Source organism: Scyliorhinus torazame, chromosome 30, assembly GCF_047496885.1.
Source record: "Scyliorhinus torazame isolate Kashiwa2021f chromosome 30, sScyTor2.1, whole genome shotgun sequence".
Classification (NCBI taxonomy): domain Eukaryota; kingdom Metazoa; phylum Chordata; class Chondrichthyes; order Carcharhiniformes; family Scyliorhinidae; genus Scyliorhinus; species Scyliorhinus torazame.
The window spans coordinates 7,132,241-7,156,918 of NC_092736.1; the positions used below are offsets into that span (position 1 = coordinate 7,132,241).

Below are 24,678 nucleotides of genomic sequence, written 5' to 3' on the forward strand. Positions count from 1 at the left end.
TTCACTCAGTCCCACTGCCCTGCTCGCTCTATTCACTCAATCCCACTGCCCTGCTCGCTCTATTCACTCAGACGCACTGCCCTGCTCACTCTATTCACTCAATCCCACTGCCCTGCTCTCTATATTCACTCAGCCCCACTGCCCTGCTCGCTCAGACCCACTGCCCAGCTCGCTCTATCCACTCAGTCCCACTGCCCTGCTCGCTCTATTCACTCAGTCCCTCTGCCCTGCTCGCTCTATTCACTCAGCCCCACTGCCTTGCTCGCTCTATTCACTCAGTCCCACTGCCCTGCTCGCTCTATTCACTCAATCCCACTGCCCTGCTCGCTCTATTCACTCAATCCCACTGCCCTGCTCGCTCTATCCACTCAGTCCCACTGCCCTGCTCGATCTATTCACTCAGTCCCACTGCCTTGCTTGCTCTATTCACTCAATCCCACTGCCCTGCTCGCTCTATCCACTCAGTCCCACTGCCCTGCTCGCTCTATCCACTCAGTCCCACTGCCCTGCTCGCTCTATCCACTCAGCCCCACTGCCCTGCTCGCTCTATTCACTCAGCCCCACTGCCCTGCTCGCTCTATCCACTCAGTCCCACTGCGCTGCTCGCTCTATTCACTCAGCCCCACTGCCCTGCTCGCTCTATTCACTCAGTCCCACTGCCCTGCTCGCTCTATTCACTCAATCCCACTGCCCTGCTCGCTCTATTCACTCAGACCCACTGCCCTGCTCGCTCTATTCACTCAATCCCACTGCCCTGCTCTCTCTATTCACTCAGCCCCACTGCCCTGCTCGCTCAGACCCACTGCCCAGCTCGCTCTATCCACTCAGTCCCACTGCCCTGCTCGCTCTATTCACTCAGTCCCCCTGCCCTGCTCGCTCTATCCACTCAGTCCCACTGCCCTGCTCGCTCTATCCACTCAATCCCACTGCCCTGCTCGCTCTATTCACTCAGTCCCACTGCCTTGCTTGCTCTATTCACTCAATCCCACTGCCCTGCTCGCTCTATTCACTCAGCCCCACTGCCCTGCTCGCTCTGTCCACTCAATCCCACTGCCCTGCTCGCTGTATTCACTCAGTCCCACTGCCTTGCTCGCTCTATTCACTCAACCCCACTGCCCTGCTCGCTCTAGCCACTCAGTCCCACTGCCCTGCTCGCTCTATTCACTCAGTCCCACTGCCTTGCTCGCTCTATTGACTCAATCCCACTGCCTTGCTCGCTCTATTCACTCAGCCCCACTGCCCTGCTCGCTCTATTGACTCAATCCCACTGCCTTGCTCGCTCTATTCACTCAATCCCACTGCCCTGCTCGCTCCATCCACTCAATCCCACTGCCCTGCTCGCTCTATCCACTCAGTCCCGCTGCCCTGCTCGCTCTATTCACTCAGCCCCACTGCCCTGCTCGCTCTATTCACTCAGACCCACTGCCCTGCTCGCTCTATTCACTCAATCTCACTGCCCTGCTCGCTCTATTCACTCAATCCCACTGCCCTGCTCGCTCTATTCACTCAATCCCACTGCCCTGCTCGCTCTATTCACTCAGTCCCACTGCCCTGCTCGCTCTATCCACTCAGCCCCACTGCCTTGCTCGCTCTATCCACCCAATCACACTGCCCTGCTCGCTCTATTCACTCAGTCCCACTGCCCTGATCGCTCTATCCACTCAGCTCCACTGCCTTGCTCGCTCTATCCACTCAATCACACTGCCCTGCTCACTCTATTCACTCAGTCCCAGTGACCTGCTCGCTCTATTCACTCAGCCCCACTGCCCTGCTCGCTCTATTCACTCAGACCCACTGCCCTGATCGCTCTATCCACTCAGCCCCACTGCCTTGCTCGCTCTATCCACTCAATCACACTGCCCTGCTCACTCTATTCACTCAGTCCCAGTGACCTGCTCGCTCTATTCACTCAGTCCCAGTGACCTGCTCGCTCTATTCACTCAGCCCCACTGCCCTGCTCGCTCTATTCACTCAGACCCACTGCCCTGCTCGCTCTATTCACTCAATCCCACTGCCCTGCTCGCTCTATTCACTCAGCCCCACTGCCCAGCTCCCTCTATTCACTCAGCCCCACTGCCCTGCTCGCTCTATTCACTCAATCCCACTGACCTGCTCGCTCTATTCACACAGCCCACTGCCCTGCTCGCTCTATTCACTCAATCCCACTGCCCTGCTCGCTCTATCCACTCAGTCCCACTGCCCTGCTCGCTCTATTCACTCAGCCCCACTGCCCTGCTCGCTCTATTCACTCAATCCCACTGCCCTGCTCGCTCTATTCACTCAGCCCACTGCCCTGCTCGCTCTATTCACTCAATCCCACTGCCCTGCTCGCTCTATTCACTCAGTCCCACTGCCCTGCTCGCTCTATTCACTCAGCCCCACTGCCCTGCTCGCTCTGTCCACTCAATCCCACTGCCCTGCTCGCTCTATCCACTCAGTCCCACTGCCTTGCTCGCTCTATTCACTCAATCCCACTGCCCTGCGCGCTCTATTCACTCAATCCCACTGCCCTTCTCGCTTTATCCACTCAGTCCCACTGCCCTGCTCGCTTTATCCACTCAGTCAAACTGCCCTGCTCGCTCTCTTCACTCAGTCCCACTGCCCTCCTCGCTCTATTCACTCAATCCCACTGCCCTGCTCGCTCTATTCGCTCAATCCCACTGCCCTGCTCGCTCTATTCACTCAGTTCCACTGCCCTGCTCGCTCTATTCCCTCAGTCCCACTGCCTTGCTCGCTCTATTCACTCAGTCCCACTGCCCTGCTCGCTCTATCCACTCAGTCCCACTGCCCTGCTCGCTCTATTCACTCAGTCCCACTGCCTTGCTCGCTCTATTCACTCAATCCCACTGCCCTGCTCGCTCTATTCACTCAATCCCACTGCCCTGCTCGCTCTATTCACTCAATCCCACTGCCCTGCTCGCTGTATTCACTCAATCCCACTGCCTTGCTCGCTCTGTCCACTCAATCCCACTGCCCTGCTCGCTCTATTCACTCAGTCCCACTGCCCTGCTCGCTCTATTCACTCAGTCCCACTGCCCTGCTCACTCTATTCACTCAGCCCCACTGCCCTGCTTGCTCTATTCACTCAATCCCACTGCCGTGCTCGCTCTGTCCACTCAATCCCACTGCCCTGCTCGCTCTATTCACTCAGTCCCACTGCCCTGCTCGCTCTATTCACTCAGTCCCACTGCCCTGCTCACTCTATTCACTCAGCCCCACTGCCCTGCTTGCTCTATTCACTCAATCCCACTGCGCTGCTCGCTCTATCCACTCAGTCCCATTGCCCTGCTCGCTCTAGTCACTCAGCCCCACTGCCCTGATCGCTCTCTTCACTCAATCGCACTGCCCTGCTTGCTCTATCCACTCAGCCCCACTGCCCTGCTTGCTCTGTCCACTCAATCCCACTGCCCTGCTCGCTCTATTCACTCAGCCCCACTGCACTGCTCGCTCTATTCACTCAATCTCACTGCCCTGCTCGCTCTATTCACTCAGTCCCACTGCCCTGCTCGCTCTATTCACTCAATCCCACTGCCCTGCTCGCTCTATTCATTCAATCCCACTGCCCTGCTCACTCTATCCACTCAGTCCCACTGCCCTGCTCGCTCTAGCCACTCAGTCCCACTGCGCTGCTCGCTCTATTCACTCAGCCCCACTGCCCTGCTCGCTCTATTCACTCAACCCCGCTGCCCTGCTCGCTCTATTCACTCAGCCCCACTGCCCTGCTCGCTCTATCCACTCAGTCCCACTGCCCTGCTCGCTCTATTCACTCAGTCCCACTGCCCTGCTCGCTCTATTCACTCAGTCCCACTGCCCTGCTCGCTCTATTCACTCAGTCCCACTGCCCTGCTCGCTCTATTCACTCAATCCCACTGCCCTGCTCGCTCTATTCATTCAATCCCACTGCCCTGCTCACTCTATCCACTCAGTCCCACTGCCCTGCTCGCTCTAGCCACTCAGTCCCACTGCGCTGCTCGCTCTATTCACTCAGCCCCACTGCCCTGCTCGCTCTATTCACTCAGCCCCACTGCCCTGCTCGCTCTATTCACTCAGCCCCACTGCCCTGCTCGCTCTATTCACTCAGCCCCACTGCCCTGCTCGCTCTATTCACTCAGCCCCACTGCCCTGCTCGCTCTATTCACTCAGTCCCACTGCCTTGCTCGCTCTATTCACTCAGCCCCACTGCCCTGCTCGCTCTATTCACTCAGTCCCACTGCCTTGCTTGCTCTATGCACTCAGCCCCACTGCCCTGTTTGCTCTATTCACTCAGCCCCACTGCCCTGCTCGCTCTATTCACTCAGTCCCACTGCCTTGCTTGCTCTATGCACTCAGCCCCACTGCCCTGCTTGCTCTATTCACTCAGTCCCACTGCCTTGCTTGCTCTATTCACTCAGTCCCACTGCCTTGCTTGCTCTATGCACTCAGCCCCACTGCCCTGCTCGCTCTATTCACTCAGCCCCACTGCCCTGCTCGCTCTATGCACTCAGCCCCACTGCCCTGCTCGCTCTATTCACTCAGCCCCACTGCCCTGCTTGCTCTCGTCACTCAGCCCCACTGCCCTGCTCGCTCTATTCACTCAGCTCCACTGCCCTGCTCGCTCTATTCACTCAGCCCCACTGCCCTGCTCGCTCTATTCACTCAGCCCCACTGCCCTCCTCGCTCTATTCACTCAGCCCCACTGCCCTGCTCGCTCTATTCACTCAGCCCCACTGCCCTGCTCGCTCTATTCACTCAGCCCCACTGCCCTGCTCGCTCTATTCACTCAGTCCCACTGCCTTGCTCGTTCTATTCACTCAGCCCCACTGCCCTGCTCGCTCTATTCACTCAGTCCCACTGCCCTGCTCGCTCTGTTCCCCTGTAACTCCTGCCAGTTTGTAACGTTGGAGTATTGATCCAGTTTGGGAATCTGCTTTCACTGACAGAGCCTCGGAGGGGGGGGGAGCCCCGGGTGGGAGTCACTGTTTTGGGGATATTTTACCCGGGGGGAGGGGGGATGGAGTGAATGTCCTTTTCGAGGTGGTTCTGTCCAATGGGACGGAGAGCGACGGCTGCCGCGAGCGCTCCCTCCAAACAGCGAGCGTGCTGTCGGACTCTGCAATGAATGCTACTTGATTGTTGCGTGTGGCCATGCTGGTTCAGATTGTCGATTGTCCTGCAATCCCAGTCTTCCTGATTCCTGCCCGATCTGTCTGTCCCCCCTGCTGTCCGCCGAGCCCATCATACCCCTGTCTGACAAAGGGAAAGGGCACGGGCCATGAGCTATTTGACCATGGTGTGCGTCACAGCACAGGTGATCCCGCTGCCTTGGCCCGGGCAGCAAATTAAACACCGACTGGGTGCCCAGCCTGAGTCTCGCCTCTTGTCTTGAGGCGCTGGGGTAGATTGTGCCCGTGTGCAATGGTCTGAAGGAGGAGCTTACCAATTGTCAGGACTGTTTAACAGTCCCGCAGATGTCCCAAGGGGAGGTGCTCCTCTCCTTTCCCCCCCATCTCACTGACCCGGGGCAGCAACTCCTCAGACTCTCTGTCTCTCCAGCTTCAGCGAGCACGATGACTGAGGGAAGAGGCTTTTTGAGGTGTCTGCTTTGAAGACAGGCAAGGCCTCTTTCTGAAGGCACCTCCTACGCCTGTAAGCAGCTCCTGTCATCGCCATGGGAGATTCACTGGTTCCCCCATTGGCTGCGGCTCATTACCTTGAGCGTTGGACCCTTAGCTGGGCCTGGCCGGGGGGGGGCGGGGGCTTACGGGCAGTCCACCCCCACACCCCTCCCTCCCCCTCCACCCCCCCTCACTTCTCCCCCACACCCCTCCCTCCCCCTCCACATCCCCCCCACTCCTCCCCCACACACCCCCCCTCACTCCTCCCCCACACCCCCACACCCCTCCCTCCCCCTCCACCCCCCTCATTCCTCCCCCACACCCCTCCCTCCCTCTCCACAGCCCCCCCACTCCTCCCCCACACCCCCCCACACCCCTCCCTCCCCCTCCACACCCCCCTCACTCCTCCCCCCACACCCCTCCCTTCCCCTCCACCCCCCTCATTCCTCCCCCACACCCCTCCCTCCCCCTCCACATCCCCTCCACTCCTCCCCACACACCCCCACACCCCTCCCTCCCCCTCCACACCCCCTCACTCCTCCCCCATACCCCCCCACATCCCCACACCCCTCCCTCCCCCTCCACAGCCCCTTCACTCCTCCTCCACACCCCTCCCTCTCCACACACACCCTCACTCCTCCCCTCACTCCTCCCCCAAACACTCCCTCACCTCTTTCACCCTCATCCCTCCCCTCACCCATCCCTCCCCCCCACACCTTCCTGCCCCACCCCCCCACATCTTTGCCCCTCACCCCTCCCCCACCCCCCTCCCCCACAACCCCCCCCACACACCCCTCACTCCTCCCCACGCCTCCCCTCACCTCTCTCCCCCTCACTCCTTCCCCCCTCACCCATCCTTACCCCCCCCACACCTTCCTCGCCCCTCCCCACCCCCCCACATCTTTGCCCCTCACCCCTCCCCTGCTCCCCCCTCACCCCTCCCTGCCCCCCCACATATCCTCACCCCCAACACACAACGCCCCCCCCCCCCAGGGGGGGGGGGGGGGCAGTATTGAGGGAGCACTGCACCACAGGATGTGATGTTAATGCAAAGCCTTTGGGAGCTTGTGTGGGAGGCTGGGCCGAGCATTGTCCCTTCACAGTGAGCCTCCCTGAGGTCTCATACCCAAGGGAGCGTCTGTCACTCCGATATTCCCATCAGTCACTTCGTGTTGTGTCTGATTATTCTGAAACTGCAGATGGCAGAGAGCAGGAAAACCCCTCCATTTATTAACGTTGAGGTTATTTGCTGCAGCGAGCAGGCAGACTAATTTCAGTGCACGTTCTCCGTGTGTCCGTGTGTGTCCGTGTCCGTGTGTGTCCGTGTCCGTGTGTGTCCGTGTCCGTGTGTGTGTGTGTCCGTGTGTGTGTGTGCCCGTGTGTGTGTCTTTCTGTCTCTAATTGCGGTAAAAGATAACTATTGAGTGTTGAAGAGGTATTCCGTTGGTATCGTGTTCCTTGTTGCTATGTTACTGCTGGTGAATTGAATTCCCTGCTCCTCCCTGGGACATGTCCTTTGCTGCTGGGTACTGCAGGTGCTGATGCTGAAGTGACGGCTCTGGAGTGTTTATTGTTTGGTTGGAGGATGTTGCTGATCACCGGGAGATGCAGATTAACCGCCTGAGCACTGATTCCGATTATTACGTTGCCCCTGGATCAAAGAAGACCTGCTACAATGTGGCCCCCCTGCCCAGAGCCCCCCTCGATTGAGGGATTGTCCATTTAGCAGGATTATTCCTGGTTGGAGATGATGACGCACATTAATTACTGCGGCAGAGGAATGAGCGTTACAATCTGGGAGATGCATTGGGAGGTCCTTGACTGATGTTAAATCCCCTTCCCTCCGAGGGGCGGCACGGTGGCGCAGTGGTTAGCACTGCTGCCTCACGGCGCCGAGGACCCGGGTTCGATCCCGGCCCCGGGTCGCTGTCCGTGTGGAGTTTGCACATTCTCCCCGTGTCTGCGTGGGTTTCGCCCCCACAACCCAAAGATGTGCAGGGTAGGTGGATTGGCCACGCTAAATTGCCCCTTAATTGGAAAAGAATTAATTGGGAACTCTAAATGTATTCAAAAAAAACAAATCTCTTTCGTTTCTAATAGGAAACCCATCCATCCTTCTAATCAAACAGCAACTTGCATTTGTATAGCACCTATTAACAGAATAAGAGGACTACAGGAATGTTATCAAACATGTCTGGTTTGATAGGGGCCGGTTTAGCACAGTGGGCTAAACAGCTGACTTGTAATGCAGAACAAGGCCTGTAGCGCGGGTTCAAGTCCCCGAACAGGCGCCGGAATGTGGCGACTAGGGGCTTTTCACAGTAACTTCATTGAAGCCTACTTGTGACAAGCGATTATTATCATGTCAGCAAATGGCAATAGGAGATTTTAGCACCGGTTTTGAGAGAGCTCGGGAGGTGCAGAGGTTTCTGGAGAGAATTCCGGAGCTGAGGTCCCAGGCAGCTGAAGGCACGGCTGCATGACGGAGTGATTTAAAATTAGAATGAGGCTGGGATTGGGGGAAAGTAGACTTTTTGGGGGGGGGGGGGATAGCACGGTAGCACAGTGGTTAGCACTGCTGCTTCACGACTCCAGGGACCCAGGTTCGATTCCCGGCTTGGGTCACTGTCTGTGCGGAGTCTGCACGTTCTCCCCGTGTCTGCGTGGGTTTCCTCCGCGAGCTCCGGTTTCCTCCCACAGTCCAAAGATGTGCAGGTTAGGGGGATTGGCCGTGCTAAATTGCCCCTTAGTGTCCAAAAAGGTTAGGAGGGGTTACTTTAAAAATAAAAAAAAATTTAGAGTACCAATTATTATTTTTCCAATTAAGGGGCAATTGAGCGTGGCCAATCCACCTGCCCTGCACATCTTTGGGTTGTGGGGGCGAAACCCACGCAGACACGGGGAGAATGTGCAAACCCCACACGGACAGTGACCCAGGGCCGGGATTCGAACCGGAGACCTCAGCGCCGCAGTCCCAGTGCTAGCCACCGTGCTGCCCCAGGGTTATGGCGATAGGGTGGAGGCGTGGGTTGATGTCGGATGCTTTTTCCAAGGGCCGAATGGCCTCCTCCTGCACTGTAAATTCTCTGATTCTATGGTTTGTTTGTGGAGACTTAGACAAGGGAAAGGTCTTCCCAGCGGCAGATTGGACAAGGCCGAAGGGACACAGGCTTTGGACGTGGGATGTGAGGGGGAAAATAAAACCTCTTTCTGTGGGGGGAGGAGGGGTTGTGTGCTTGAAGGAAATAAGCCTACCCGGAAGGGGGGTGGGTTGCCACCGTGACTGAGCGGGGCTATGGGACCAACTGAACTGCACCACAGGGAGCTGGCAGGGGGACACTTGGCTGAATGGCCTCAATCTGTGCCATAAGAACATAAGAACTAGGAGCAGGAGTAGGCCATCTGGCCCCTCGAGCCTGCTCCGCCATTCAATGAGATCATGGCTGATCTTTTGTGGACTCAGCTCCACTTTCCGGCCCGAACACCATAACCCTTAATCCCTTTATTCTTCAAAAAACTATCTATCTTTATCTTAAAAACATTTAATGAAGGAGCCTCTACTGCTTCACTGGGCAAGGAATTCCATAGATTCACAACCCTTTGGGTGAAGAAGTTCCTCCTAAACTCAGTCCTAAATCTACTTCCCCTTATTTTGAGGCTATGCCCCCTAGTTCTGCTTTCACCCGCCAGTGGAAACAACCTGCCCGCATCTATCCTATCTATTCCCTTCATAATTTTATATGTTTCTATAAGATCCCCCCTCATCCTTCTAAATTCCAACGAGTACAGTCCCAGTCTACTCAACCTCTCCTCGTAATCCAACCCCTTCAGCTCTGGGATTAACCTAGTGAATCTCCTCTGCACACCCTCCAGTGCCAGTACGTCCTTTCTCAAGTAAGGAGACCAAAACTGAACACACTACTCCAGATGCGGCCTCACTAACACCTTATACAATTGCAGCATAACCTCCCTAGTCTTAAACTCCATCCCTCTAGCAATGAAGGACAAAATTCCATTTGCCTTCCTAATCACCTGTTGCACCTGAAAACCAACTTTCTGCGACTCATTCTGCGACACCATAAATGACTCTTGAGGCAAAGGCCATTGCTGGGCCCCCCCACCCCCACCCCTCAAAGGCTGTTTGGGTGTTAAGCTGGTGCCAGCCTGTGTGATGTGCTATGCAGCTGTCTGCCTGGCCGTGTTTGATTATTGGATGATTAATATCTGCCTGTGATTTCTGATAATGCACGGCCTCTTTTCCAGAGGTTCCATCGATGTCATTGATCCATCTCAGGAGGACTTTGGAGCAACTCCCATCATTGTCCCCAACAGCCCGACGGAAGAAGCAGGTGAGGGGGGTTAACGGCCGAGGGCGACTGTTAACCTGTAGCTTTCAGCCTGGCGTTACTTTCATTCGGAAGATTGTTATTTAAAAAAATATATTTCCAATTAAGGGGCAATTTAGCCCGGCCAATCCGCCTAAGCTACACATCTTTTTGGATTGTGGGGGTGAGATCCATGCAGACACGGGGAGAATGTGCAGACCCAAGCCGGGAATCGAACCCGAGTCCTTGCCGCTGTGAAGCAAAAGTGCTAACCCCTGTGCCACCTATGTTGTATCTGCATTTGGGATATGAGTGCGATGCTCTGGGTCTGCTTTGAAAGACAGCAATGATACAAGTGCCAAAACGCTTCACTCCTGTACTCCGTTTCAATTTAAGTAGTCACCCTAGAGTTCCTCTACAGACTATTGAATTTCATTTGGTTAAACCTTACCCGTTCTTTTAACGTTGGAATATTGAGGTTGATAATGGGTTATAATATTTACTCAGCAAAGCTTGTGCTCAACAAGGTTCGGACTGTAGGGAACTAGGAAATTCAGCTATTTTAATGTCTGTGTAGAAACTCTCCCAGGACAGGTACATCACGGGGTTAGATACAGAGTAAAGCTCCCTCTACACTGTCCCCATCAAACATTGCCAGGACAGGTACAGCACAGGGTTAGATACAGAGTAAAGCTCCCTCTACACTGTCCCCATCAAACACTCCCAGGACAGGTACAGCACAGGGTTAGATACAGAGTAAAGCTCCCTCGACACTGTCCCCATCAAACACTCCCAGGACAGGTACAGTGCGGGGTTAGATACCGAGTAAAGCTCCCTCTACACTGACCCATCAAACACTCCCAGGACAGGTACAGCACAGGGTTAGATACAGAGTAAAGCTCCCTCTACACAGTCCCCATCAAACACGCCCAGGACAGGTACAGCACTGGTTAGATGCAGAGTCAAGCTCCCTCTACACTGTCCCCATCAAACACCCCCAGGACAGATACAGCACGGGGTTAGATACAGAGTAAAGCTCCCTCTACACTGTCCCCATCAAACACTCCCAGGACAGGTACAGCACGGGGTTAGATACAGAGTAAAGCTCCCTCTACACTGTCCCCATCAAACACTCCCAGGACAGGTACAGCACGGGGTTAGATACAGAGCAAAGCTCCCTCTACACTGTCCCCATCAAACTCTCCCAGGACAGGTACAGCATGGGGTAAGATACAGAGTAAAGCTCCCTCTACACTGTCCCCATCAAACACTCCCAGGACAGGTACAGCACGGGGTTAGATACAGAGTAAAGCTCCCTCTACACTGTCCCCATCAAACACGCCCAGGACAGGTACAGCACTGGTTAGATGCAGAGTCAAGCTCCCTCTACACTGTCCCCATCAAACACCCCCAGGACAGGTACAGCACGGGGTGAGATACAGAGTAAAGCTCCCTCTACACTGTCCCCATCAAACACTCCCAGGACAGGTACAGCACGGGGTTAGATACAGAGTAAAGCTCCCTCTACACTGTCCCCATCAAACACTCCCAGGACAGGTACAGCACGGGGTTAGATACAGAGCAAAGCTCCCTCTACACTGTCCCCATCAAACTCTCCCAGGACAGGTACAGCATGGGGTAAGATACAGAGTAAAGCTCCCTCTACACTGTCCCCATCAAACACTCCCAGGACAGGTACAGCACGGGGTTAGATACAGAGTAAAGCTCCCTCTACACTGTCCCCATCAAACTCTCCCAGGACAGGTACAGCACGGGGTTAGATACAGAGTAAAGCTCCCTCTACACTGTCCCCATCAAACACTCCCAGGACAGGTACAGCACGGGGTTAGATACAGAGTAAAGCTCCCTCTACACTGTCCCCATCAAACACACCCAGGACAGGTACAGCACGGGGTGAGATACAGAGTAAAGCTCCCTCTACACTGTCCCCATCAAACACTCCCAGGACAGGTACAGCACGGGGTTAGATACAGAGTAAAGCTCCCTCTACACTGACCCATCAAACACTCCCAGGACAGGTACAGCACGGGGTTAGATACAGAGTAAAGCTCCCTCTACACTGTCCCCATCAAACACACCCAGGACAGGTACAGCACGGGGTGAGATACAGAGTAAAGCTCCCTCTACACTGTCCCCATCAAACACTCCCAGGACAGGTACAGCACGGGGTTAGATACAGAGTAAAGCTCCCTCTACACTGTCCCCATCAAACACTCCCAGGACAGGTACAGCACGGGGTGAGATACAGAGTAAAGCTCCCTCTACACTGTCCCCATCAAACACACCCAGGACAGGTACAGCACGGGGTGAGATACAGAGTAAAGCTCCCTCTACACAGTCCCCATCAAACACACCCAGGACAGGTACAGCACGGGGTTGGATAGTGTGCCAGACCTGTTGAAATGGTGGCTGGGGGGGGAAATCTGTTTGGCCTAAGATTTTAAAAAAAAAAAAAAAAATTGTTGCAAAAGAAAATGAGAGGATGTGTACAGACTACGAAATGCCAGCTGTGATAAATATTTAACCTCACATCTTTGCAGCCGAAGAGCCAATGGATACCTCCCTGCCGCCCGCAGACATCGGCCAATCGGGAAAAGACCCATGTGAAGAGGAAGAGCCAATGGAAATGGACCAACCTGTGGAGCAGCCTGATCCAGCTCCCTTCCGAGGCCCCCAGTCCTCCACTCCAGTGTCCGTGACGGCTCCCGCTTTCACCGCAGGACCTTTGATTCCCGTTCCGACACCGCCTGAGTTATCCCATGTAAGTGTTGCGGGCTCCTTTCGGGTTCCAGAAACCTTAGTGGCCCCGAACTTTCTGGAGCGGATTGTCAGCTTCAGTAGCGGGGAGGTGGTGAGATTACAGGATCCTAAATCTCCTCATTGGAAAGATACTTAACGCTGTTCAATCCTGTTTCATTCTGGGCACAGCGCTTCCTCAGTACTGCGGCGCTCCCCCGGTACTGCGGCGTTCCCCGGGTACTGCGGCGTTCCCCGGGTACTGCGGCGCTCCCCCGGTACTGCGGCGTTCCCCGGGTACTGCGGCGTTCCCCGGGTACTGTGGCGTTCCCCGGGTACTGCGGCGCTCCCCGGGTACTGCGGCGTTCCCCGGGTACTGCGGCGTTCCCCGGGTACTGCGGCGTTCCCCGGGTACTGCGGCGTTCCCCGGGTACTGCGGCGTTCCCCGGGTACTGCGGCGTTCCCCGGGTCCTGCGGCGTTCCCCGGGTACTGCGGCGTTCCCCGGGTACTGCGGCGCTGCCCGGGTACTGCGGCGCTCCCCGGGTACTGCGGCGTTCCCCGGGTACTGCGGCGTTCCCCGGGCACTGCGGCGTTCCCCGGGTACTGCGGCGTTCCCCGGGTACTGCCGCGCTCCCCGGGTACTGCGGCGTTCCCCCGGGTACTGCGGCGCTCCCCCGGGTACTGCGGCGCTCCCCGGGTACTGCGGCGCTCCCCGGGTACTGCGGCGTTCCCCGGGTACTGCGGCGTTCCCCGGGTACTGCGGCGTTCCCCGGGTACTGCGGCGTTCCCCGGGTACTGCGGCGCTCCCCCGGGTACTGCGGCGTTCCCCGGGCACTGCGGCGTTCCCCCGGGTACTGCGGCGTTCCCCGGGTACTGCGGCGCTCCCCCGGGCACTGCGGCGCTCCCCCGGGTACTGCGGCGTTCCCCGGGCACTGCGGCGTTCCCCCGGGTACTGCGGCGTTCCCCGGGTACTGCGGCGCTCCCCCGGGCACTGCGGCGTTCCCCGGGTACTGCGGCGTTCCCCGGGTACTGCGGCGTTCCCCGGGTACTGCGGCGTTCCCCGGGTACTGGGGCGCTCCCCGGGTACTGCGGCGTACCCCGGGTACTGCGGCGTTCCCCGGGTACTGCGGCGTTCCCCGGGTACTGCGGCGTCCCCCGGGTACTGCGGCGTTCCCCGGGTACTGCGGCGTTCCCCGGGTACTGCGGCGTTCCCCGGGTACTGCGGCGCTCCCCGGGTACTGCGGCGCTCCCCGGGTACTGCGGCGCTCCCCGGGTACTGCGGCGCTCCCCGGGTACTGCGGCGTTCCCCGGGTACTGCGGCGCTCCCCGGGTACTGCGGCGTTTCCCGGGTACTGCGCCGCTCCCCGGGTACTGCGGCGTTCCCTGGGTACTGCGGCGCTCCCCGGGTACTGCGGCGCTCCCCGGGCACTGCGGCGTTCCCCGGGTACTGCGCCGCTCCCCGGGTACTGCGGCGTTCCCCGGGTACTGGGGCGCTCCCCGGATACTGCGGCGTTCCCCGGGTACTGCGGCGTTCCCCGGGTACTGCGGCGTCCCCCGGGCACTGCGGCGTCCCCCGGGCACTGCGGCGTCCCCCGGGTACTGCGGCGTTCCCCGGGTACTGCGGCGCTCCCCGGGTACTGCGGCGTTCCCCGGGTACTGCGGCGTTCCCCGGGTACTGCGGCGCTCCCCGGGCACTGCGGCGTTCCCCGGGTACTGCGGCGTTCCCCGGGTACTGCGGCGTTCCCCGGGTACTGCGGCGCTCCCCGGGCACTGCGGCGTTCCCGAGGTACTGCGGCGCTCCCCGGGTTCTGCGGCGCTCCCCCGGGTACTGCGGCGCTCCCCGGGTACTGCGGCGTTCCCGAGGTACTGCGGCGTTCCCCGGGCACAGCGGCGTTCCCGAGGTACTGCGGTGCTCCCCGGGTACTGCGGCGTTCCCCGGGTACTGCGGCGCTCCCCGGGTACTGCGGCGTTCCCGAGGTACTGCGGCGGTCCCCGGGCACTGCGGCGTTCCCGAGGTACTGCGGCGTTCCCCGGGTACTGCGGCGCTCCCCCGGGTACTGCGGCGCTCCCCGGGTACTGCGGCGTTCCCGAGGTACTGCGGCGCTCCCCGGGTACTGCGGCGCTCCCCGGGTACTGCGGCGCTCCCCGGGTACTGCGGCGCTCCCCGGGTATTGCGTCGTTCCCCGGGTATTGCGTCGTTCCCCGGGTACTGCGGCGTTCCCCGGGTACTGCGGCGTTCCCCGGGTACTGCGGCGTTCCCCGGGTACTGCGGCGCTGCCCGGGTACTGCGGCGCTCCCCCGGGTACTGCGGCGCTCCCCGGGTACTGCGGCGTTCCCCGGGTACTGCGGCGCTCCCCGGGTACTGCGGCGCTCCCCGGGTACTGCGGCGCTCCCCGGGTACTGCGGCGCTCCCCGGGTACTGCGGCGCTCCCCGGGCACTGCGGCGTTCCCCGGGCACTGCGGCGTTCCCCGGGCACTGCGGCGCTCCCCGGGTACTGCGGCGCTCCCCGGGTACTGGGGCGCTCCCCGGGTACTGCGGCGCTCCCCCGGCACGGCGGCGCTCCCCCGGCACTGGGGCGCTCCCCCGGCACTGGGGCGCTCCCCCGGCACTGGGGCGCTCCCCCGGCACTGGGGCGCTCCCCCGGCACTGGGGCGCTCCCCCGGCACTGGGGCGCTCCCCCGGCACTGCACTAGAGCGTCAACCTCGATTATGTGGTCAAAAAGCAAGGACAATATTCCACTTTGCTGCTCACCATGGTTCCTTTGTGTTATATTTGTCAATCGGATGGCGGTTTTATCAGTGAACTAATTTCTTTGGCGGGTGATGTATTCACTATTTTTAATATTTGTTTTTGAAGGATATCTTTCTGCCAACTCCAAGCCTGACGGAAAATGCCAGCAGCGCTGAAGGGGTTAAACCCCAACGAGCTCAAAAGGGGAATCTCTCCAAGCCACCTGAGGCACTAACAGACAAGGAGGCGGAGGGAGAGAAGCAAATCCCGGAAAGGACGGGGAGTTCAGATATCGGATTGAGAAAGTGGAATGAGGGGGCGGGGGAGCCGTTTGATTTGAAGCTGTCGTCCAGCGAATGCATACAGCCAATGGACACGGACGAGTGCGCGCCCTCCGCCGCCGAGGACAGCCAAGCGACGCAGATCGAAGAAGGAGCCAGCGCAGAAGCAGAAACCACCCTTGAGAGTCAGCTGGAAGAAACCCGGAGCATTCGGCTCCAACTCACGGAGGAAAGCCAAGTGCAGGCCCCTCGTGCTCTGGCTGACGATTCCTCTGAAGGAGCTGATGACGAGCCAGAGGATGGGTTCCCTGCGGGCGAAGCCTCGAGCGGACCCAAGCTCTTGGATCAAGCAGCAGTGTCGCCATCCCCGTACCGGGAACCACTAAACCGTCTGCATCGGAATGCCACATCCCAAGGGCAGGGAGGTTTGCCCAAGGACATTTTAGGGGTAAAAGAAGGAATTGTTAACAAAACGCCAATAGATGAGGCAGCGAGCGTACCAGGGTCCCAGAGCCTTGATGAACACGCAACAGAACGGCCTCCGAAAGAGGAGGGTAAAGGGTTAGTCCCAGAGGCCTCTCTCAATCTTGAAGTTTCGCAAAGCCAAACGCAATCTGTAACACTCCATAAAGAAGCACAGCCAAAGGAAGAAGAGGAACCAATGGAGGAGGAGATCAGCGAGTCATCCGAAATTGTCAGATTAAAGGGAACCTTTAATGAAGGGAGAACCTCCGTACTTGCAAATCCAGACAGTTCCCGGCCCGAGCACCCTCTCGCCACAGGCGCTGAATACTTAGAAAACAAAGTCCTTTACACCGAGGAGGGAAAGGCTTCAGAGAACTGCGAGGCCATTGGCCAGAGCCCCAAGGAAGATGACGAGCCGAGCATCGCCGCAGAACAGAAACCGGTGGAAAAGCTTCCAGGATCGCCGGGGAAAACCTGCCTGGGGTCTCCGGGAAACCAGGAAGGTTCCAGGGCTGACTCCCAACTGTTACCGTCACCTGGTGCTGAGGTGACAGACCCTGGAAAAGAACTGCAAGCAGAATTGGTCATCAAGATGCAAGCCGCCGACCAGAAGACCTTCCAAGAACAGAAGGGCCTGGGCGGCCAGAGTGGAGCAGCCCCAGGGCAAGAGGTGAAAGATCTGGGAGGACAGAACCACCAACAAGAGGTTGAGGAATTCCCCAAACCCAGTAGCCTTGACCTGTCTGTGGCACCTCCAAAGCCAGAGGGAACCGGTCAGTTGGAACCCGATGCACAGACTCGGAACAAAGGAGTAATCGGTCTTCAACAATCAGAACCATCGGTTAAGAGTCTGCTGGACAGTTCTGGCGGTGGGTACTCGAGTAAGGTCCACGTTAGTGCATTGAAACCAGATGCAATAACTGGGTGATGGCTGGAGATTGTTGAGAGGAACTGAGATGGGATAGCATCAACCGTCCCTTGCTCTCCGCCTCCCCTCACCACCCAGAAAGGGAGAAGGGGCAGTGATACTCTGGGAGATTGGAGGTGTTGTGAATTGCTAGATGGTTAGTGGGTGGAAGGAGCTGGGCCCACAGTTAGTTAGACAACCGTTCTACCATTGCAAGACCAAACTACACATTCTTAGAAGCTGTGGCATTGGGCGCAGAATCTATTTCAGCCCTGGGTTTGCCCAAAGATGTGCAGGGTAGGTGGATTGGCCACGCTAAATTGCCCTTAATTGGAAAAAAAAAGAATTGGGTACTCGAAATTTATTATTAAAAACTAAATAAAACTCTTGATGACCATGAAACCATTGCCGATTGTCGTAAAAACCCATCTGGTTCACTAATGTCCTTTAGGGACGGAAATCTGCCGTCCTTACCCGGTCTGGCCTACGTGTGACTCCAGACCCACAGCAATGTGGTTGATTCTTAAATGATATTCCCCCCTTCATCTATGAAGAATGGCTCAATAATTAGGTACCTGAGACACTGGGGCCATGACTCCTTTGGACACCCGGGGTCTTTAGGGAGCAGGCGAGGAGGCAGATAGCTTGGTTATGGACAGGAGAACTAGGAGTAGGGAATTCAGCCCCTCGAGCCTGCTCCCCCATTCAATACGATCATGGCTGATCTCAACTCGGCCTCAACTCCACCTCCCTTCCCACTCCCCATAAACCTTCTTCGCACCACTAATTAAAAATATATCCATCTCACTGGGATAGAAAATTCCACGTTCACAACCCTCGGAGTGAAGTAATTCCTCCTAATTTTAAATTTGCCACCCCTTAGCCTAAAGCTGTGGCCTCTCGTTAAAGGATGTCCAACAAGGAGAAACATCCGCTCTACATCTACCCTGTCAGTCCCCTTCAGCATCTTGTATACCTCAATTAGCTCCCCTCTCATTCTCCTAAACTCCAGCCTCAACGACTCGATCTCTCTCCATAAGGCAAGTCCTTCATCCCCTGGAATCAATCTAATGAACCCTCTCAGAGCCGCCTCCTACTGCGCTCATATCCTTCCTCAAGTAAGGGGACCAACATTCTGTGCAGAACTCCAGTTGTGGTCACACCACGGCTGGTTTAGCTCAGCGGGCTAGACAGCTGGTTTGTGATGCAGTACAAGGCCAGCAGCGCGGGTTCAATTCCCGTACCAGCTGAGAATTCTGAATTCTCCCTCTGTATACCCGAGCAGGCGCCGGAGTGTGGCGACTAGGGGCTTTTCACAGTCACTAAATTGCAGTGTTAATGTAAGCCTACTTGTGACAATAAAGATTATTTACATTTGCAAAACCCCATACAGTTGCAACAACAAAGAAACAAAGAACAAAGAAATGTACAGCACAGGAACAGGCCCTTCGGCCCTCCAAGCCCATGCCGACCATACTGCCCGACTAAACTACAATCTTCTACACTTCCTGGGTCCGTATCCTTCTATTCCCATCCTATTCATATATTTGTCAAGATGCCCCTTAAATGTCCCTATCGTCCCTGCCTCCACTACCTCCTCCGGTAGTGAGTTCCAGGCACCCACTACCCTCTGCGTAAAAAACTTGCCTCGTACATCTACTCTAAACTTTGCCCCTCTCACCTTAAACCTATGCCCCCTAGTAATTGACCCCTCTACCCTGGGGAAAAGCCCCTTAATTAGAACACTTCCCTACTTTTATCCTCTATTCCATTAGCTATGACTGCCACAATTCCATTTGCCTTCCCTATACCTGCTGCATCTGCATACTAACTTTCTGCGATTCATGCACGAGGATACCCAGATTTCTCTGCACTGAAGCATTTTGAAGTGCAGACCTTTGGTTCCCCATCTATCTTTTTATTTCTCCCCTGGTTTACTCCTCGTTGCCGGCCTCGAACAGGGTTCGGAACAGGCCGACGAACTGACCCCAAGTGTCCGGGAAGCCTTCCTCTGACCCTCGAATGCTGAGGACTTCTCCAGGTGGAGAAATTCCGAGAGGTCAGTGGGCCAGTCTGCAGCCGTGGGTGGTGCTGCCCATCGCCAGCCGGGCAGGATCATTTCGATAATGAGTGGCCTCTTTATTCCTCCGATCAGAATAGATAACACCTCACTTGTCCGCGTCCACTTGCAAATCTCTCATTCCCTCATTGTAACTTGGCTTTCCCACCTATAGCGAGGGGCTCTGAGACAATAGTATTGTGTTTAGCCGAGCCTCTTTGCAGGTAAAGTAAGGAAATGGGAAGCTAGAAATATTTGAGGTAGCGATGGACTCTGGCAGCTTGTGTCCGCCAGGTTACTGGCAGTTATGGTGCATTTCTCTTTAGAGCTGTGACGCTTCAGTGCTCATGCTGTTTTTCTCTGCAGAAATCCCCTTTCACTTCACGCTGCCCAAGGAAGGTGATGTTATTCAGCCGATAAGCACTGGTACCCCCACTTCTAACCGGCAGGTTGTTGAAGCAAGGCCCGAGGCACAGCACCCCAATTGGTAGGTTCTGAGAGATGCGTGATCTGACCAAGTATTTACAACACGGAATAGAGGCCTTTGGGCCCAAACGCTCTGTGCTGGCACTGAGGCTCCACGCGCGCCTCCCCTCGCCCCACTTCATCCCAGCCCATCAGCATCATCTGTTCCTGCCTCCCTCGGGCATTAGTCTAGCCTCCCCTGATCTCTACTGTTCCCTTCAACCAGTCTTCCTGTGGGAGTTGATTTCCACATTCCCACCACTTTCCGGGCGAAGAGCTTTCTCCTGAATTCCTGGTTGGATTTATTAGTGACCGTCCTGTGTCAATGTTCCTCTCTGGTTCCGGGAGCGAGAAAATGTCTCCTCGTCTATCCTGTTGAGCCCGTCTCCCAGGCCACTAGGGACCATAAGACATGGGAGCAGAATTAGGCCATTCGGCCCATCGAGTCTGCTCCGCCATTCAATCATGGCTGATATTTTTCTCATCCCCATTCTCCTGCCTCCTCCCCACAACCCCTGATCCCCTTATTTTTTTAAATAAATTTAGAGTGCCCAATTATTTTTTTTCTAATTAAGGGGCAATTTAGCGTGGCCAGTCCACCTAGAAGATGGAAACTACCCTGCGCATCTTTGGGTTGTGGGGGCGAAACCCACGCAGACACGGGGAGAATGTGCAAACTCCACACGGACAGTGACCCAGGGCCGGGATTTGAACCCGGGTCCTCAGCGCCACGGTCCCCAGTGCTAACCACTGCGCCACATGCCCCCCCCCCACCCCACCTTCTGACCCCCTTATTAATCTTCGAAAGAGCGCCCCACCCCAAAGGTTGCCCCTCTGACCGTGCAGCACTCCCCGGTCTTGCGCTGGGCATGTCGGTATAGACTTTGCGTTCAAGTCTCCGGTGTGAGACGTGAGCCCTACGGCTTTCCTGACCAGTGGCGAGAGTGTTACCGGTGCTGACGCTGGCGACAAGCCCACGTTTTAGCCTCCGGGTTTCCTTTGAGAGGTTACAGTTCGTGGTGAGGCGAAGGAACACTGTGTTCGCTGCAACCCCGAGTGACGTCTGTCAGCAGAATTATCCCTTGATGGGACGAGGCGATTCCGGCCCGTTTTCCTGCTGCAATCCGATGTGATTCTTTTTCTCTCTCTCTCTTTTTTGTTTTTGCTGAGCAGAACTGGAAGACCGGGCCGTGGCAACGCCAGGGAACGCCACGGGAGCCAGCGGCGTGGCAGTGGAGGAAAGTGAGCCGCGTAGCTCGAGTCCCGAGTCTCTCTCTGCCTCGGCGTCCGATGGCAAACTGTGCCTGCGGATGCGGCTGGAGACTCCGGAGCAGGAGGAGGGCAACCACTCTGCCCTCTTCAGCCTGGAAAGTAAGAGGAAGCGGAGAAAGGACATCGCGTGGTTTCCACTTGTTCCTCTTTGTCTTTAACCCCCCCCCCCCCCCCCCCCCCCCCCGCCAACGATTCCTGTTGAATATCTCGCAACCGGCAAGTAAGCGCCAGCTGCTCGACTATGGAGGGCATCGCTGGTAACCCAATCCTGTCCTCGCATGGCCTGTTTGCGCACAAACATGAGCGCACATGCTTACTTGCGTACTCGCTCGTGCATACATGCACACGCCGACACACTTGTATACAAATCTGGGGAGGGGCTGGAGGGATTGAACTTGGTGTCTTTCTCCTGTGCGGCCTTTCCTGTTGGTCGATGGGGGTGGGGGGGAGAGTTAAAATCCTCCCTTCGGTGAAGAACGTGCGGCGCCCAATTTTAACCGAGGTACACCTGTTTTGCCTCTTCTGACTTTTTTTTACATAATAAAGTTTCACACATCTCTGTGGGAGAGGAGAGATCACTGGCTCTCCCTTCCACTGGGGCTTGCTGATTTTTTGGGGGTCGTGGGCTTTTTTTGATTGTGAGGAGTGGGGCACGGGACTTTCTGACTATTCCAGAAGGTGGGCGTAAGGCTTCGTTGCTCAGATATTGGCTTATGGAGTCTGTCCATACAATGTTCCTATTGTGGTTTGTCCTCTCTCACTCTCTCGCTCTCGCTCCCTCTCTCTCTCGCCCGCTCCCTCTCTCTCTCGCCCGCTGCCTCTCTCGCCCGCTCCCTCTCTCTCTCGCCCGCTCTCTCTCTCTCGACCGCTCTCTCTCTCTCGACCGCTCTCTCTCTCCCGACCGCTCTCTCTCCCGACCGCTCTCTCTCCCGACCGCTCTCTCTCCCGACCGCTCTCTCTCCCGACCGCTCTCTCTCCCGACCGCTCTCTCTCCCGACCGCTCTCTCTCCCGACCGCTCTCTCTCCCGACCGCTCTCTCTCCCGACCGCTCTCTCTCCCGACCGCTCTCTCTCCCGACCGCTCTCTCTCCCGACCGCTCTCTCTCTCGCCCGCTCCCTCTCTCGCCCGCTCCCTCTCTCGCCCGCTCCCTCTCTCTCTCGCCCGCTCCCTCTCTCTCTCGCCCGCTCCCTCTCTCTCTCGCCCGCTCCCTCTCTCTCTCGCCCGCTCCTTCTCTTTCTCGCCCGTTCCCTCTCGCACCCTCTCGCCCTCTCTCTCTCGCCCTCTCTCTCTTTCTCGCCCTCTCTCTATCTCGCCCTCTCTTTCTATCGCTCCCTCTCTCTCTCGCCCGCTCCCTCTCTCTCGCCCGCTCCCTCTCTCTCTCGCCCCCTCTCTCTCTCTCGCCCCCTCTCTCTCTCTCGCCCCCTCTCTCTCGCCCCCTCTCTCTCGCCCGCTCCTTCTCTTTCTCGCCCGTTCCCTCTCGCGCCCTCTCGCCCTCTCTCTCTCGCCCTCTCTCTCTCTCTCTCTCGCCCTCTCTCTATCTCGCCCTCTCTCTCTATCGCTCCCTCTCTCTCTCGCCCGCTCCCTCTCTCACGCCCTCTCGCCCTCTCCCTCTCTCTCTCGCCCCCCCTCTCTCTCTCACCCCCTCTCTCTCTCTCGCCCCCTCTCTCTCTCTCGCCCCCTCTCTCTCTCTCGCCCGCTCTCTCTCTCCCGACCGCTCTCTCTCTCCCCGACCGCTCTCTCTCCCGACCGCTCTCTCTCCCGACCGCTCTCTCTCCCGACCGCTCTCTCTCCCGACCGCTCTCTCTCCCGACCGCTCTCTCTCCCGACCGCTCTCTCTCCCGACCGCTCTCTCTCCCGACCGCTCTCTCTCCCGACCGCTCTCTCTCCCGACCGCTCTCTCTCCCGACCGCTCTCTCTCCCGACCGCTCTCTCTCCCGACCGCTCTCTCTCCCGACCGCTCTCTCTCCCGACCGCTCTCTCTCCCGACCGCTCTCTCTCCCGACCGCTCTCTCTCCCGCCCGCTCTCTCTCCCGACCGCTCTCTCTCCCGACCGCTCTCTCTCCCGACCGCTCTCTCTCCCGACCGCTCTCTCTCCCGACCGCTCTCTCTCCCGACCGCTCTCTCTCCCGCCCGCTCTCTCTCCCGCCCGCTCTCTCTCCCGCCCGCTCTCTCTCCCGCCCGCTCTCTCTCCCGCCCGCTCTCTCTCCCGCCCGCTCTCTCTCCCGCCCGCTCTCTCTCCCGCCCGCTCTCTCTCCCGCCCGCTCTCTCTCCCGCCCGCTCTCTCTCCCGCCCGCTCTCTCTCCCGCCCGCTCTCCCGCCCGCTCTCTCTCCCGCCCGCTCTCTCTCCCGCCCGCTCTCTCTCCCGCCCGCTCTCTCTCCCGCCCGCTCTCTCTCCCGCCCGCTCTCTCTCCCGCCCGCTCTCTCTCCCGCCCGCTCTCTCTCCCGCCCGCTCTCTCTCCCGCCCGCTCTCTCTCCCGCCCGCTCTCTCCCCCGCCCGCTCTCTCCCCCGCCCGCTCTCTCCCCCGCCCGCTCTCTCCCCCGCCCGCTCTCTCCCCCGCCCGCTCTCTCCCCCGCCCGCTCTCTCCCCCGCCCGCTCTCTCCCGCCCGCTCTCTCCCCGCCCGCTCTCTCCCCCGCCCGCTCTCTCCCCCGCCCGCTCTCTCTCCCGCCCGCTCACTCTCCCGCCCGCTCTCTCTCCCGCCCGCTCTCTCTCCCGCCCGCTCTCTCTCCCGCCCGCTCTCTCTCCCGCCCGCTCTCTCTCCCGCCCGCTCTCTCTCCCGCCCGCTCTCTCTCCCGCCCGCTCTCTCTCCCGCCCGCTCTCTCTCCCGCCCGCTCTCTCTCCCGCCCGCTCTCTCTCCCGCCCGCTCTCTCTCCCGCCCGCTCTCTCTCCCGCCCGCTCTCTCTCCCGCCCGCTCTCTCTCCCGCCCGCTCTCTCTCCCGCCCGCTCTCTCTCCCGCCCGCTCTCTCTCCCGCCCGCTCTCTCTCCCGCCCGCTCTCTCTCCCGCCGCTCTCTCTCCCGCCCGCTCTCTCTCCCGCCCGCTCTCTCTCCCGCCCGCTCTCTCTCCCGCCCGCTCTCTCTCCCGCCCGCTCTCTCTCCCGCCCGCTCTCTCTCCCGCCCGCTCTCTCTCCCGCCCGCTCTCTCTCCCGCCCGCTCTCTCTCCCGCCCGCTCTCTCTCCCGCCCGCTCTCTCTCCCGCCCGCTCTCTCTCCCGCCCGCTCTCTCTCCCGCCCGCTCTCTCACTCTCTCGCCCGCTCTCTCACTCTCTCGCCCGCTCTCTCACTCTCTCGCCCGCTCTCTCACTCTCTCGCCCGCTCTCTCACTCTCTCGCCCGCTCTCTCACTCTCTCGCCCGCTCTCTCACTCTCTCGCCCGCTCTCTCACTCTCTCGCCCGCTCTCTCACTCTCTCGCCCGCTCTCTCACTCTCTCGCCCGCTCTCTCACTCTCTCGCCCGCTCTCTCACTCTCTCGCCCGCTCTCTCACTCTCTCGCCCGCTCTCTCACTCTCTCGCCCGCTCTCTCACTCTCTCGCCCGCTCTCTCACTCTCTCGCCCGCTCTCTCACTCTCTCGCCCGCTCTCTCGCCCGCTCTCTCACTCTCTCGCCCGCTCTCTCACTCTCTCGCCCGCTCTCTCACTCTCTCGCCCGCTCTCTCACTCTCTCGCCCGCTCTCTCACTCTCTCGCCCGCTCTCTCACTCTCTCGCCCGCTCTCTCACTCTCTCGCCCGCTCTCTCACTCTCTCGCCCGCTCTCTCACTCTCTCGCCCGCTCTCTCACTCTCTCGCCCGCTCTCTCACTCTCTCGCCCGCTCTCTCACTCTCTCGCCC

General features: G+C 58.5%; 1 protein-coding gene across 1 annotated transcript in view; it reads left to right on the forward strand.

Annotated features, from left to right (window-relative positions):
• Nucleotides 1-24,678, forward strand: part of tp53bp1 (tumor protein p53 binding protein, 1) — a 294,166-nt gene that overhangs the window by 92,291 nt on the left and 177,197 nt on the right. Inside the window, 6 exon segments of the mRNA XM_072492591.1 lie at nt 9,858-9,943; nt 12,481-12,701; nt 15,536-17,036; nt 19,488-19,558; nt 19,560-19,608; nt 20,760-20,957. Coding sequence (XP_072348692.1) covers nt 9,858-9,943; nt 12,481-12,701; nt 15,536-17,036; nt 19,488-19,558; nt 19,560-19,608; nt 20,760-20,957 — 2,126 coding nt within the window.